The 15,909-nt window shown below is 42.2% G+C and overlaps 1 protein-coding gene across 1 annotated transcript in view; it reads left to right on the top strand.

Annotated features, from left to right (window-relative positions):
* HOATZ (HOATZ cilia and flagella associated protein) overlaps positions 1-11,251 on the top strand; it is a 29,299-nt gene extending 18,048 nt beyond the window's left edge. Inside the window, exons 4-6 of the mRNA XM_072113232.1 lie at positions 3,373-3,432; positions 9,240-9,292; positions 10,924-11,251. Coding sequence (XP_071969333.1) covers positions 3,373-3,432; positions 9,240-9,292; positions 10,924-10,984 — 174 coding nt within the window. The 3' untranslated portion in view covers positions 10,985-11,251. The remainder of the gene's footprint in view (positions 1-3,372; positions 3,433-9,239; positions 9,293-10,923) is intronic.
* The last annotated feature ends 4,658 nt before the right edge of the window (positions 11,252-15,909 follow it).

Genomic DNA, 15,909 nt, shown 5'->3' with positions numbered 1-15,909 from the left:
TGCGTATCTTGTGGATAGGGATAACATGCAAACTTTATACAATCTCTTTAAAATGGTTGTTCTATTGTAAGTTACTCCCTATCCATGGGATCTCTAGAGGTCCAATCAGTTGGAATCTCAGCAATCATTAAAAAGAAATGACAGAAAGTGAATGAAGTGTAAGGTGCAATGTTTCAGCCCCTCAATGGAGCTATTTTCAAGTGTACTCATAGATCCAGACAGTGGAACTGTGGTGATCTTATATTTGCTATCCATGGCCTCCTTACTTCTAAAATCAATTTTTACAATTATGATAATGAGCCTGAAGGACTAATGAGGCGGTTCCCAGAGCTCTTTTGTGCTGCAGATGCAAGGAGCACTCCCTCGCTCCCACTGTGTGAGATTACAGCAGACAAAGGAGAAGGGTGAGACAGTGTAACAGCCTGTTAAGCTATAGCACGGAGGGGCCTTTGGAACTGCCCCAGTAGCCTTTCTGGGTTATTAGCATAATTTTAACAGTTGATTTTAGAAGGCAGGAGGCCATGAATAACAAATATAAGGAGATTGCCACAGTCATGGTGCCTGGTTCTATGGGTAAGTGCCCCTGGTTTGCCTCGCTTGATTTTGCTGGAAGATTTCCTTAAAGTGGTGCTCCGCTCATAGGGAGCAGTTTCTATAGAGTATAATGGTCTTTTTAGGAGGAGGTCTACTATAAGGGGAGCTCTTCTAGAGAGATTTCACTAAAGTATTGTGGTCAGTATTTGGGATCCAAAATAAGAAATGGATCCAAAACACTGAAGAACTTACCTAGCAGAGCTTGTCTGTTTCTCATGGCAAACAAATTACCCCCGCATGTGCTGTCCTCTATGTACTGTGCAACACAACAGGAAATCTGCTGGATAATAGAGAATGTAGTCCCGGCTCTGTAACTGTAGTCTGTGACTTTAGTAATTCTTATTAAAATGTGTTTATCACCATATGAATATTATAGCCCCTACAAGTCTGGAATCACTTCCTACATATGGTCCTAGAATCAGCTTTTGTGAGGAATGGAGGAGGTGTCTCTTCAGCCTACTTTCAATCTGTGGTTTTAGGACCCTTGGAGGACCTTGGAAGGTCCTGAAATGGTTCTTGTGTACAAGTGTATTGACAGCAAGAACAGATGTATGAGGATTTTATGGGTGAAGGTCCTTCAACATATAAAATTTGGGAGGTCGCCATGGGTCCCCTAGAAGGCTTTGGGCCCCGGGCTGCCCTCCAGACTGCCTTAATTATAATCCACTACTGCATAGGGCAGATGGATTTGATAATGAAGCAGCAGAGTTAATGTATAGTTGCCTCCCTGGCTCCATATTTCACCTTCCTCGTATATCTGTATATTAATGCCCATGTATAGGCAGAATACGCTGCAGTGGTATAAAGATATGTGAGGTGGCACTGATTGGGTGCCCATGTACTGGTGGCATTCCTGTCTTTATATAGATGTAGGACTGAAGTGATTTATAGGATGCTGAAACACACTGTAACAGAGGGGGCCCCTGGCTACATTATAGCCGGCATTGATCACCCCCATCACTCAGGTTAATGAGCTCCACACTTGCTTGATGATAATGAAGAGATTGCTCCGATCGGAACGTAAATAAAAATCTGCGCTGCTCATAAGAAGATTATTATTGAGAAATGTCAGTATATATGTTCATGTAGTAATTACATGACATGTGACAGTGCTAAAACTAAGAAATATGGTCCGTCAGATCCATGTGATGAGCCATTACTTTCTGTATAGATAATATGTAATTTGTCATATGGAAGGCCTAATGGCGCAACATATGGCAGGAGGATCCACCAGTGGGCCCAGGACAATAAAGTTAAGAGCAACTTATGATGCTACAATCTGGGCCGGCACAAGCACTGGCCATACAATGGCAAGTGCCGGGGCCCAGGGCTCTAAAGGGGAGCCCACATAAGGCTGTACATAAGGAATCTATAGGGGATAAGGGGGCTTTTCTCATAAAATAACCATAAGGGGGCTGTTTGGTTCGATAAACTAGGGAATATTTTTGGGAACAGGAGACTGTTTTAGTTTCTGAATTTTTAGTGCCACCACGTGAGTTCACTGAAAAGTGGCCCACTGAGGCTCTGTCACCCAGGGGCCTACTGAAACCTGGAGCCGACTCTGGCCATATTAATGTACTTAAAAGATATATTCTTGAAAAACAAGCACAGTTGGAACACATAGGTTATAAAGAGATTAAAAAGAGAGAAATATACCAACCAGTTGTTGGTCTCACCCATGCGGCTAGTTGAGCCTCTGTCCTCAGGGCAGCACCACCACCTGCAGAAATGATGGTAGGGACATTCAGGGCACAGTTTCACCTTTGGGTGTGTTATGGGAGACACTGTATGGACAATCCGCCTCATAATAAAATAACATGATATTTCACTATTGAATACCTCCTAATAATAATCTCCCCATAATCGTGTGCACCCCTCCAGCAGCTCCTCATAATAGTGTGCCGCCCACCAGTAGCTCCCCTTCATAATGTGCCCCCCTCCCACAGCTCCCCATAACAGTTTGCCCCCACCCCTGCAGCTCCCCACAATAGTGTGTCTCCCAGCAGCTCCTCATCACAATCTGCCCCCTTCTGCAGTTTCCCATAATACTGTGCCCCCCTCCAGCAGCTCCCCATATTACTGTGCTGCCCTCCAGCAGCTCTCCATAATAATGTCCCCACTCCCACAGCAGCTCCTCTTCTTATCATGATACATTGCCCCGTCCAGCAGGAAGCTGCCAGGTTGTGTCTCGGGAAGGAGGGGCGGAGTTACATGTGAAACGAAGCATGAGCAGTGAGGGAGGCAAGTAGCTGCAGTGTTCCACTGTGTCCCATACATCTCCTCTTTGTGTTCCACCTCCTGATCCCGATGAGCGATTCTTGTCCGGACCAGGGGGAAGGGGCACAGCGCTGATATGTGGGACAAACTCCCAACTGTCCGGGACAGCCCTGAAAAACCGGTACTGTCCCACTGAATCCGGGACGATTCATAGCTATGTTTCTATTGTATGGGATGGAATGGGTCACCTTTCTATTGTTCTCAGGCAACAGAGGGTAGGTTCATCCTGATCACACTTCATGTACAGGTCACCATGACATGACACTGCTGTCTACTACAGTAGATACTGGTAAAACACTGTAGAGGCCATTAGTGATACTTGTGGCTCATGGTATATATATATCTCTGTGTTCCCCATGACTTGCCCAATTCATCCTATCTTCATAGGTAAATGAATGAGAGATTAATAAATATCAGCAGGCTGTACAATCTGCATCCAAGAGGCAAACATCTTGTGAGTCTAAAGATAAAAGTTTTATTGGTTTTCTTTGGTTTTTACAGGCGAAAAGAAGAGAAGAAATAATTGCCCTGCTGAAAAAGCAAAGAGAAGATCGTATTAAGGTACAATATAGATTTATATACAATATATTATACTATATACTTTACATGGTCATTTCTTCATATACTTGTATAAATGTAAAGCACAGATATGTACACCCTTACTTTTCCATACATTTAGTTAAAAGAGGTTGTCTGGGATTAGGATTTCTATTATAAAGGTCCACGGTGGGGGGGGGGGCATATACTTACCCCACTCCGGTTCAGAACGTAACAGCCTATCACCACCGGCTTTGGTTTGTATACAGACACTCAGTGAGGCTATCGATACCACATCACTGCTTAGATTCTGTATACACACAAAGGTCGCAATAGTTTGGCGGCACCACACTCAACCAGAGCATTGGCCATCAGTAAGTATACAATGGGGCAGATTTACTTACCCAGTACATTCGCGATCCTGCGGCGCGTTCTCTGCGGTGGATTCGGGTCCGGCCGGGATTCACTAAGGCAGTTCCTCCGACGTCCACCAGGTGGCGCTGCTGCGCTGAAGTTCCCCGGAATGCACTGAAGTTCACCGGCCTATACCTGGTGAAGGTGAGCGCGAGTCCCGCAACACTTTTTTTTTTTTAAATGCGGAGGTTTTTCCGAATCCGTCGGGTTTTCGTTTGGCCACGCCCCCCCACCCCCATTTCCGTCACGTGCATGCCAGCGCCGATGCGCCACAATCCGATCGCGTGCGGCAAAATTTCGGGGCAAATCAGGGAAAATCAACGCAAATCGGAAATATTCGGGTATCATGTCGGGAAAACGCGAATCGGGCCCTTAGTAAATGACCCCCATTGTCTGTTATTTTGATACCATCCAGGAACTTGTTAAAATAAAACCTAATCCTAGAAACATCTATAAGGATTCTAATAACACAAATTATATATATATTATTGCATCGTCCTTGCAAAATCCTTCCCAAAATACCCTGGCCTAAATTTTTAGATCAGGAACAGAATAGACATTTAAAGGAAATTCCATCATTCTTGTAATTTATTATATCTTTATGGAGACGGCTATTTTACCCTGACTCAAACTCCACGAAAATGGCCACCAAGTCTCGACTCCACAGCCCCTAATTCTTGTGCTGTGCTGACACCTCCCGCCCCCTTTCGAGTCTTAACATTTTTTGGTCTATTATGGTTCACTAGTTAATGGAATTTGTAAGTTAGGTAAATCCAAAACAAATTATTGAAGTTTTATACTCCGGTAGATCGCTCTCAAATGCTCAATAAATGTACTTTAGGTGCTCAGGTATACACTAATATCTGCTGACTGTGAAGCAATTAATCTCCAGATGAAATAAACTGCATTATATTTAACAAGGAAATGCAATCCCGGTAGATTGATACTGCAACACAGCAGCGAGGGACGCGGTGTATCAATCTGCCGGTGATTTATGAAGCCAGTGCTGTGCCGTTTTCTGCCTGCCATCCTGATCTCTATTGATCTCTGTGTAGATTCGGTATTAATAATACATGGTAGGTTATCCCGCTGCAGGTCGCCTGCTGCTGTAATTACCGCCGGAGCTCTCGTCTTCTGGATCGCTTCTCTGTTGATCAATCTTTACTGTTTGTAAACACAATAGGAAAACGGCACAAGACATAATATCGTCGACAAGACAAGACGACAAGACGACTGGCGCAAATACAAGAGAGCTTAAGTGGCACCATGGCAACTAAACCTAGCGATGATGGATATAATAAATGCCCACCCACCAAAGAACTGATGTGATTTATACTGGACTGCTCAATTTAATGGGGCAGGTAGCCAATGAAGCTGCAGACATTTTGCTGCGGTGTAATTTTTTGGAGTTCTAAGTGGTGATATTTATACATCTTTGCCGACTTCTTAAAATTCTTGTGAGCTCATCAGAAGTAGACGAAGGAGCTCAGAACTTCAACAAAGTTGTTTAATGTTTACTTACGGGAGTTTACCAAGTTCCTATATAACCCCATAAGTTAAAACATCACTGGGGGGATTTTATGAAGACTGGTGGACGCTAGTCTTTAAATTCCCCTGGCCTCTTAGTAAATATGGGCTCAAAGTCCGCAACTTTGGACTTAAAGGACACCTGTCATCAGGTCTCTGCCACTAGTCCTGTCACCTCTACCTGTTGGAGCAGCTCACATGGATCCCATCCCAGCCTTTATATAGTTATTTCATACATTAATCATTATAAAATCATCTATTCTTTATTATGTAAATGAGGCTGGTCACATGGTCAGAGGCAGTGATGTCACCCCTGTTACTCCTCCCCCTGCTCATGCCTGTGTGTAATGTGTAGTAAAGCATTGCTAGTGTGTGTGCTGCATCTGCTGACATGCTGCATCCTCCTAATACACAGAGACACAGACATCAGCTACACAAGTACCTGACATGTTCTGCTATAACATGGCTGCCTGGAGCTGCTGTATCTCTCCTATACACACACACAGGCTGCAGGGGGCGTCAGCACCAGGAAGCACATCATTATACAGCCTCACATCATTATACAGGCTGTCAGTCAAGCACTGGGGGTGTGGCTGTACCTCCCACTCATGAATAAGCTGGACAGCTTGAATATGCTAATGACTTATTGGACATTTCACAGGTCATTTGCATACAGCTTTAGGACCTCATTGCTTAGGTTTACAGGCATGTAGAGGGACAATGAAGGGATAGAGGCAATGCTCTCTAATGGCAGTTTATGAAAATATATTTAGCTTAGGGGGTTATTTTGCCTGACGGCTTCTGACCAGGTCTGAGATGGCAAAGTCTTTTGTGCTATAGTCTCTGTCACTGCCTAGCCCGTTCCTTGACACACCCAAGATGGTGTATAGGTCAAAGAAGCCAGGAAACTAGTGGGGAGCGGGAGTTTCATGTGCCTTCTGTTCCAGACAATCTCCCTCTTCCTGCCAGTTTTGCTTTTTTCCCGCCACTTTTGGTGTGCGTGTCAGGGCAGGGAGTTCGGCTGGCAGAGGGCCCGCCACATTTACTATAGTCTCTGACAGAAATCCGGTGGTCACTACAGCAAAAAGCTCCACCAGTTCAGACCTGGATAAGGGAACACCAGTTTTAATGAATTTCCCCCAATGACCCTCCCTCACTATGAAGGTCTTTTAATTTTTCAAACTTATCTTTTCTGTTTCTGTTTCTGAGTGATATTATTTATGTTTTTATCTTTATTTAAATGAAGTTATCAGTGCACTAGAGGCAGAGCGTAGTCTCTTGGTTCACCTGAATGGTCATTTGCAACAGAATTTTCTCAGAAATGAAAGGTTAATGGGAATCAGGAAAGGTGTATGGAGAGCTTCTGAAGTGTCCTACACAATGCTGATTTTACTTGGGTGGGTCGATTTCGGACTTGGTAGACTCCCTTTGAAGGGTTGTACAAGATTGTGACATCACCTGGACATCACCACCCCTGTCCATGAGTCCTGTCTGATATAGAAGCTCAACTCTACAGAAGTTGAAGGAGCTAAGCTGCAAAAACAACCTCCAACATAGAGATACTGCAAAACTGATTGTGACAATCAATTTATGAGACAATTCTGGTCTTTGATATGTTACACGACCACCTTCCCATTGGAAAAACTTGCCCTTCATCCAAGATGGCGGACATGTTCTAGAGATGACCTAAAAAATAGGCCCCTCACCCATTACTTGCTGGGGTATCACATATGTAATTTCTTCTTTTGTTTTGTTTTTTAAATAAAAGAGTGTCCTTGACTTTTGACCTGTAGTAGAGGACATTTTCTATATGGTGCTGTCAGACTGTGTTGGGTCATCCCTCACTATTAACACTCAGATATTAGTTCATTCATAAATTTCACAGAGGAATAAAGGAGGAATAGAAAGCACAGCTCGGAGATCCATTATACATAATTATTCAATAGTCATGAGATCCATCAGACTGTGTGACATTTTGCAATGTGTCTACATACTGTCAGCAGTGTAAACCATCCTTCTTCTTGAGCACTGGGTTACAGTAAGTGCAATATAAATCCAATGGAACTTCAGTTTGGAGACAGATAAATGCAGTTCCGGCGGCCCGGCCGCTCATTCTCCTGTCTGCTTTACTACAACAGACTGCATTTCATAATTGACTCCTCTTTTAATATTTAGGATTATTTTATTTGGATGTAAAAGCATCAGCTGCTCTGTACCTTCGCCTTGCAGATCCACTCCACTATGTACAAGACAAACTCTTTCTACTTAAAATCTTCACATCATTGCTGAGACTTTCTGAATCTATAATGTTGTTGCCATATGCCACCAATCGTTCCCTTCCGTTTTTTTTACTAATGGGTAACTAACAGACCCGTTTTATTCCCCAGTTGTTTCAACGGACTAGTAATGGCGTCTATTAGTATCCGTTTTTACATCTTCCATTATTTCAGCAGAGTGTTAGACGTGAACTGCTCCGCCATTGTTTCCATCCGAAGTAACTGAAGGACAATGGAGGACGCTTGTCACATGGAGGACTTTCTTCTGTCCTATTTTTGTCATTGTTTTCTATGGATAACCGGTGGTCTTCATTTGTATCGGTTCGTAGAATGAGTTGATCCATCCGTTTTTTTTTTCGTACCGAGCATGCTCTGATTTTGAATTCTAGAGTTTCAGTGCGACCTCTAGTGGCCAAAGCAAAGCAATAAAAAAAACGGATGGCTATAAGGCAGTGGTGGTGAACCTATGGCACGGGTGCCGGAGGTGGCACTCAGAGCCCTTTCTGTGAGCACCCAGACCTTAACCCCAGCACAGAGTTTGCCAGAGAGAACTCAAGACTTCCTTCTGTGATCCAAGACAGCGAGGAGGTTCCATGCTCAGTGCTACGACAGGAGGAGTAAGAAGGTGTGACCCTTCAGGGGACCCTGGATCGAAGATACAATCCAAATTTCTCCATCTTCTTTCTATTGTATTGTCGTCCTCAGGACAGCAATACGATTGAGACTTGTGATACAGCAGGGATCAAGAAGTTACTGCTTAAATTGTCATGTTGTTTGAGAAATATAAGTGGGTTTTGGTTGTAGCTTGGGCACTCTGTCTCTAAAAGGTTTGCCGTCACTGCTATATGGTAATGAAAACGTAACCTGAAACTAACAGAGAGCACAGTATCCTTTTTTTAAACGGATTTGTTAAAAAAATGCATGCTTTGCTATTGATATATACAGACATCTGTTTTTGTTACAATCCAAAAATGGAATCTGAATGCACATGTGAACTGGCCCGTAGTCTGTACAGTTGCATATAACTGCCACCAACTGGTGTAATAAAAATATATTTTTATTCTATAGTTTTTTTTTGCTACAGTGTTCCACCATATCAAAGCTTGCAGTGTACCATAAGATTATTCTACCATACATTTGACCATAAAAGTCCTGTACAGGGAGTCCCGGGTTATGTACCAGATAGGTTCTGGAGGTTTCTTCTTAAGTCAAATTTGTATGTAAGTTGGAACTGTAAATTTTATAATTGTAACCCCAGCCAAATTTTTTTGGTCTCTGTGACAATTGGATTTTAAAACTTTTGGATTGTCAAAAGAACCAGAATTAACAATAAATCTTAATTGCAGACACCTTTCGTAGCTCTTACAACGGATTATTGTAGTCTTGGACTAAAATACAGTCAATCAGCAACATCCAGAGGTCTGTTTGTAACTAGGGGTCGTCCGTAAGTCGGGTTTTCTTAAGTAGGGGACTGCCTGTCTATGGACAGAAGGGGGTATACAGTGTAACTGCCCTCAGCGTTCCCTATGAGATAAGGAACAATCTGATTATGATATTTTTGTCTTTTTGATTTTAATTGAATTGTAATTAATTCTGTCACTTTCTTCTGTTTAGAAAGAACTTGTGTCTTTGGGACAAAAGCCAAATATTCGAGTGGAAGATCAAAGGTTAGTCTTAAACCTAAGCATAAAAAGCTCCAACCAAAAGATCTTTATGATTTTTCAACATGATTTATTCCATAAATGTCCAATAAGTGGGAGCCCCATGCCTTACATGGGTCAGGGTTAGTTTTCTGAACTTCTGAGCTTGCTCTTCTGTAGCTCTGGTACAAGCAGAGTATCGGAGCGATAGGTCTTGGCTGTGGGTTATACTAGATAAAGGGGATTGCTGGATGTTTTCTTTTTTTATATTGTTGTGCGTGATCAATCCTCATGTTTTAGCTGCCATATCTGTAAGCAGGCCACTTAGTGAGGTGAGGCTGAGGCCTACGTGCCATAGTCTTCCAGCGCAGGACAAGACCTCTGTATTGATCCTGCAGACATTTAATCAACGTTGAGACAAAGATTTACCAACATCGCTGCTGTTGTAGGTGTTTTAGTCAATGGTAATAACATCACATAACACGATCAGCACTATGAAGCACTATACATAATTTATGGTAGTATTCAAGGGGAGCCAGCTACATATGAGGAAAGGGTTAAGTGGATTTTTATTCTACCAAATTATTTCACCCATTACTGACGCGGTCTAGCTTATAATAAATGTGTCTGTCCAGTTTTGTTACTAGCCAGTTCATACACAAAGTGGCTTCAGTACAGGGCAGTCAGTGTGGCCAGACAATCCCTTTAATCGCTAGACCATTGAGTCTAGGAATAACTCGTAGGTGGTATGTTCAGTATTTAAAGGAGTTCTGGAAAATCCCTTGGGGGCATGGGCAGGGGTGTTGAAAAGGAAACAAAGTATCCTCACCGTGCTCTCATGCTGCCCTGGTACTTACCATCTCCAGCTGCTGTGATTGGGTCTTGTGATCCACTTCAGCTAATTTGGGATCTAATCCGACAGTGATATAATTTGCTACATCAGAAGAATGGGACGTCCAAAGGTCAGAGGTCCTATGACCTCCCACCACTTCTGCCTGGGCGCAGGTCCCAAAGGCTGAAAGCACCAGTGCTTTGCCGGAAGCAGGACAAATAGGGTTCTTTGCGTGTTCTGCGCATGTTCTGCCCCTTCCACCCTTGCGTTGCAGATCACGTCAGAGTCTGATCAGGGTGCGATCAGTGTTTGGTCACAGAAAAACTGACATTTTGCATCAGAGTGCAATCAGTTTTCAGTCAGAGTTTGTTCAGTGTCTCAGTTTTTCACGCGCATTTTCGATGCAATTTCAATGCGTTTTTCACGCACAGGTAATGCGCGTGAAATGGACTCAGGACTGAGCTCTATCTTTTCTATGGCAATTGATCAGTGAAAAACGCATTGCACTTGCAAGTGTCTCAGAGTGCAATGCGTTTTTGATGCATCTCTATAGACTTGTATGGTGCGTTTTTGAAGCGTGACTTGCAAAAGTAGAGCATGTCGAGATTTAAACGTGCATTGAAATAGACGCATGTGTGTGCATGAAGAAAATGCAAGTCTGAAAAAGCCCATTGATTACAATGGGTCAGAGTGCAATGCAAGTTCTGCGCGTCAAAAGCACACGCAGAACATGCGCGTGAAAAACGCAAGTGTGGAAGGCGCCTAAATTTAAAAAACCTGCTAAACATCAGAAATATATTTCACATTATTATTTATTTTCCTATAGGTTACACGCACCAGACACGGAAGAGATGGAAGATATAAAGGCTGTAAAGCAGCTTAAATAACTCTATAGCCGGACGTTGATGTCACCAGTGGGACAGTCTATATCTAATATTGTAGATCTTTCTACAAATGTAGAAAGATGTTTTTGCCCAGGTGTTTTTATGTGCTCATAACTCTTATTTAATGTCATAAATTGCAGAAATGAATACATTACAAAATATAAGACGTTTTGGAATAGTGCAGTGATTGATTATATCATGAATAAAATGATACATGTTATGTATGTTATTGTACAGAAATTGGAAATGAATAAAGTTTTTTATATTTCACTAGATCTATACTTTTTCTCACTGAAAATGTATTTTGCATGTTTAATTAAACTAAAACGTGCAGGAGGAGGAGGATAAGTCTCTAATAAGTGTGATTGATGGGCAATAATTGTTCTATTATATGACTTCAGTGTGGCAAGAATTCCCTATTTCTTTGCAGAGCACAGCAGCATGCAGGACATTATACAGCAGGGTTTAAATTCTAGAACCGATATTAAAAGCCGTAGATACTAAATGCTGTGTGTGTTTGTCAATGGCAGGCATCAATAGATAAAGGATCACATTTATCAGGGCTTGTGTGCCAGGAATTACACCTATTTCACTTCCTTACACCACCTGCACCCCAAGTGTGCATGGACGGGTGCCTGATCTAGTCAAACCAGATGAAACTCATACAGTAAACATCGTAAAGATGACACTGCTTTTCACTAATTCACCGCAAATAAATTTACATATTTTAAATACTAAGTAATCACATTTCCTAAAATGGTATCGATGAAAACTACAACTCATCCCACAAAAAGTGACCCCCCTTATACAGTTATGGTGGATCTGAAAATAATTTTGTTTATCCATTTTTAAATATCATAAAAATATAAATTTGGTATCTCCATGTTCCAGATTTGTTCTGCTTTATTGTATGGAATATTCAATGGTAGGTTTGTCCTCCAGAATATAAGACCCTGTATAGGATCTATAAAGAGAACAAGTAAAAATCTATGAGTAAGTAAAGTAAAAAAAAAAACAAAATGAACTACCGTACATTATTTAAGTTACAGTGTGTCCATGTAATGTCAATGGATTTATGGTTACAGCGGTAGCTGTGGCTCCTAGGTTGTTGCCGCTCATAAAGCACAATTTATAAAAATCATTATATTTGTATTATTTTGTAGCAAAAAGCACTTTCCTGCTCAATAATATATGATTTGGCAGAAAAACAAGTAAATAATGTCTAGAGATGCAATAAATAGTGTCTGAATGGAAAACTGGTTCATGTCTTTATGATTTTCCGCCACATCCCATAACTTACCTATTAAGTGTACAAAGAAAAGTTCAGAAATTGCTGATAAAATAAAATAGATCGGCTTCCATAGCACAACTCCCAGTTTACCATTTCCCAAATCCTCCCACAAGTCAAAACAGCCTTGCAGAGGGCTTTACAAGATTACCAGACAAACCTTCCATGTTTTCCATTGATCTTTCATTAAAGAGAAAATTCAGTTTTTTAATTTAAATACATTTGTTCTTTAGTGCTGCCCGGGCTACCTAATATTGTGCCCCAGACGACTGGGAAACAGGAAGGGTATTTTTGGAAAGCTTCTACAAATAGCTACACATTGCTGGTTTTACCTGTGGGGTATTTGTGAGCAGGAATACTCCCATCATCAGTGGTTGTATTGTACAGGTGATGCTTTTGGACACATTTTTGCTCCTGAAATCTAATCTGATCAATTTAATTGAAAGTACAGATTCCTGTAGATGTTTCTGCGGCTCCCTGGTAAGTGCTCAGCCTCTCTCTTTATGTTTCCTGATATCGTTCTGTAATATATGTCCTTTTGTGACTTTCTCTCTGCTCTGGATGTGTTTCCGCACATGATTTATTTTTTCAATTTTTTCAGTTACTTCTCCTTTCCCTAAATTTTCACTGTCCCTGTGCTATTGACTGAATATTGCAGAGCTTCCTCATATTATATCTTCTCAGCTTCAACTGTTGGTGTCCATCTAGATGTATTTGCTACAACTGTCCAGAACTATAAGACTTAAAGGGATTGTCCAGTCATAACAAGCTTGTACCTATTTGTTAAGGAGGTCGCACTTGTTTCGGACGCCATCTTGACTACTGTCCGCCATCTTAGATACAGCGGCCATGTTCCCTGACCATTGTCAAGTTAATGTCATGATTCAAACTTCATTTTATGTAACATGTTTGCTCGCCTGTCAGCTAATACCCTTTGACATTTAATGAGAAGCCAGTCTGTCCTCGATGCTGCATGATATTAGGATTCTGGAGCCACTTATCATCTCCTTCTCAGGAAATTAGTATAAACAATATCTGTGTACAAGGTCTCTGAGAACTGAGCACAATTAATTCACTTTTTTCCCAGAATGTGCTGATGACTAATAGGTTTGGAGTATACTATACACGCCCCTCTGATGACTCTTCTGTCTGATATATATTATGCATTTTGATTATTAAAGGGAAGAAGATCTTGACTAAGAGATTGACGTGTGTGGCTTAGTCTTTATGTTCAATCATGAAATGGTTAATTAGGACTCACCTTACAAAAGTCAAGAGGGCTGTTGGGGCCCTGCATAAAAATCCCTAACAATATTTGGCGTCCCTGGGTGGGCTTAGAAGTAAACAACAACAACACCGAGACAGCCTCCGTGAAGTGTCCCTGCCGGCTTGGTGAACAGAACTGACCAGAGAGCTCTCAGGGTAAGCTGTTTTTTATTGTCTACCTTGAAATGTCACTTCTGGTTCACTGGTTGGACGGACCGGGTAAGACTGTCTCTGTGTTATATATTTGCCACTGTTGTTCACTGTAACCTAAGCTCAGAGTTTTTGGCAAAGAACCACTTTGTAAGGTGATGGACAGAGACTGGACAGTGACGGATGGTCAGACAGTCTGTGATGTTAGCTGAAACTGTGGGACGGGAGGGAGTAGCCCTTAGAGGTCCACACTGCTAAAGTAGGAGATACTTTGTTGTGATTGTCAAATTATCATAGTGTCTATAGCAGGGGTCTCAAACTCGCGGCCCGCGGGCCAACTGCGGCCCGCGGGACAATATTTTGCGGCCCCCACCTGGTCCCGCTGCATGGAGAGGGCTCACGGGCTGAGCCCTCTCCATAGCCGGTAAGTCTTTTCTGCATATTGCAGCAAAGGCTTACCGGTAACACCCGCGATCGGTGCTAGCACCGATCGCGGGTGCTTTCACAGCGATGGCTGCCGACAAAGCTGCCGGCAGCCTCAAAAAGATAGCGGCGCATGGGCGCCGCCATCTTACCTGGGATCACCGCTCCCCGTGACGTCATCGGGGGGCGGAGATCCGTCTCCATGGTAGCCTCAGGTCTTCCGAAGACCCGAGGCTATTTCGTTTTAACCCCTTCATTACAATGTGCTGATAGCACATTGTAATGAATGAGGAGGAAAATCTCCATATACTGCCATACTGTAGTATGGCAGTATATGATAGGATCGATCAGACAACCTAGGGTTAAAGTACCCTAGGGAGTCTGAAAAATAGTATAAATAAAAATAAAAAAAAGTTTAAAAAAAAATAATAATAATAAAAAAACCTAAAATTTCAAATCACCCCCCTTTCCCTAGAACTGACATAAATATAAATAAACAGTAAAAATCATAAACATATCAGGTATCGACGCGTCCGAAAATGCCCGATCTATCAAAATATGATGACGGTTTTTCAGTGCGTTTAACCCCGTTACGGAAAATAGCGCCCAAATTCGAAAATGGCACTTTTTTGCCATTTTGAAAAATATAAAAAAATCTATAAAAAGTGATCAAAAGGTTGTACAGTCCTAAAAATGATATCATTGAACATATTATCAAATTTCGCAAAAAATGACAGCACCCACAGCTCCGTACACCAAAGTATGAAAAAGTTATTAGCGCCAGAATTTGGCAAAATAAAAAAAAATATTTTTGTACAGTAGGTTTTAATTTTTGTAAATGTATGAAAACATTATAAAACCTATACAAATTTGGTATCCCCTTAATCGTACCGACCCAAAAAATAAAGTAGACATGTCATTTGGGGCGCTCAGTGAAAGACGTAATATCCAAGCCCACAAGAAAATGGCGCAAATGCATTTTCATTGCATTTGGAATTTTTTTCCCGCTTCCGAGTACATGGCATGGAATATTTAATACCATCACTATGAAGTGCAATTTGTTACGCAGAAAACAATCCATCACACAGCTCTTTACGTGTAAAAATAAAAAAGTTATAGTTTTTTGAAGGTGGGGAGTGAAAAATGGACATGAAAAAACAGGAAAGGGCCCGTAACCGGTTAATCCCCTTCCCTCCGGTACTTGAAGAAGATGAAGTCGCCGCTCTGAACGCACTTGGTGCAGGTCAGAGCGGCGACTTCATCTTCTTCGATGGGAGGGACACGGGGAGGCAAGTACCGGGTGGGGGGGGGGGGGATGGAGTGTCCCTGACTGGGCTCAGTGCGGTAGGAGCTTGGGACCCCTCGGTGCACAGGACGCGTTCATAGAGAAAACACGTATTCCCAGCTTGGGGCTTTCCTTGCACTGGGAGACGCCGTGACATTTGAATCTGAATAATGATATTTTGTAAGCGCATTTTGTGTGGAAAACTTGATGCGGCCCAGCCTTACCCAGAATCTACCTCCAACGGCCCCCAGGTAAATTGAGTTTGAGACCCCTGGTCTATAGTATTGTTTGACTAGTGTCAATAGGGTTGCCCATAGAGGTAGAGAGCTTAATTTGTGCACGTGCAGCGGAGACCCACTCTGATCAAGTGTGCGTTTAGCTTCATTTTGGAGTCTGAACGACTTTGTGGATGACTGTAAGAACTAGTAGTGACTTGGTAAAGAGTCAGTAAGAGAGTTGACTTGGTAAAGAGTCAATAAGGGAGACTTGGTAAAGAGTCCTCTGTGGAAGTCTGGT

Source organism: Engystomops pustulosus, chromosome 6 (assembly GCF_040894005.1).
Source record: "Engystomops pustulosus chromosome 6, aEngPut4.maternal, whole genome shotgun sequence".
Taxonomy (NCBI): domain Eukaryota; kingdom Metazoa; phylum Chordata; class Amphibia; order Anura; family Leptodactylidae; genus Engystomops; species Engystomops pustulosus.
Note: the sequence above shows the minus strand (reverse complement) of the source record. Positions and strands in the feature narration are given on the sequence as shown.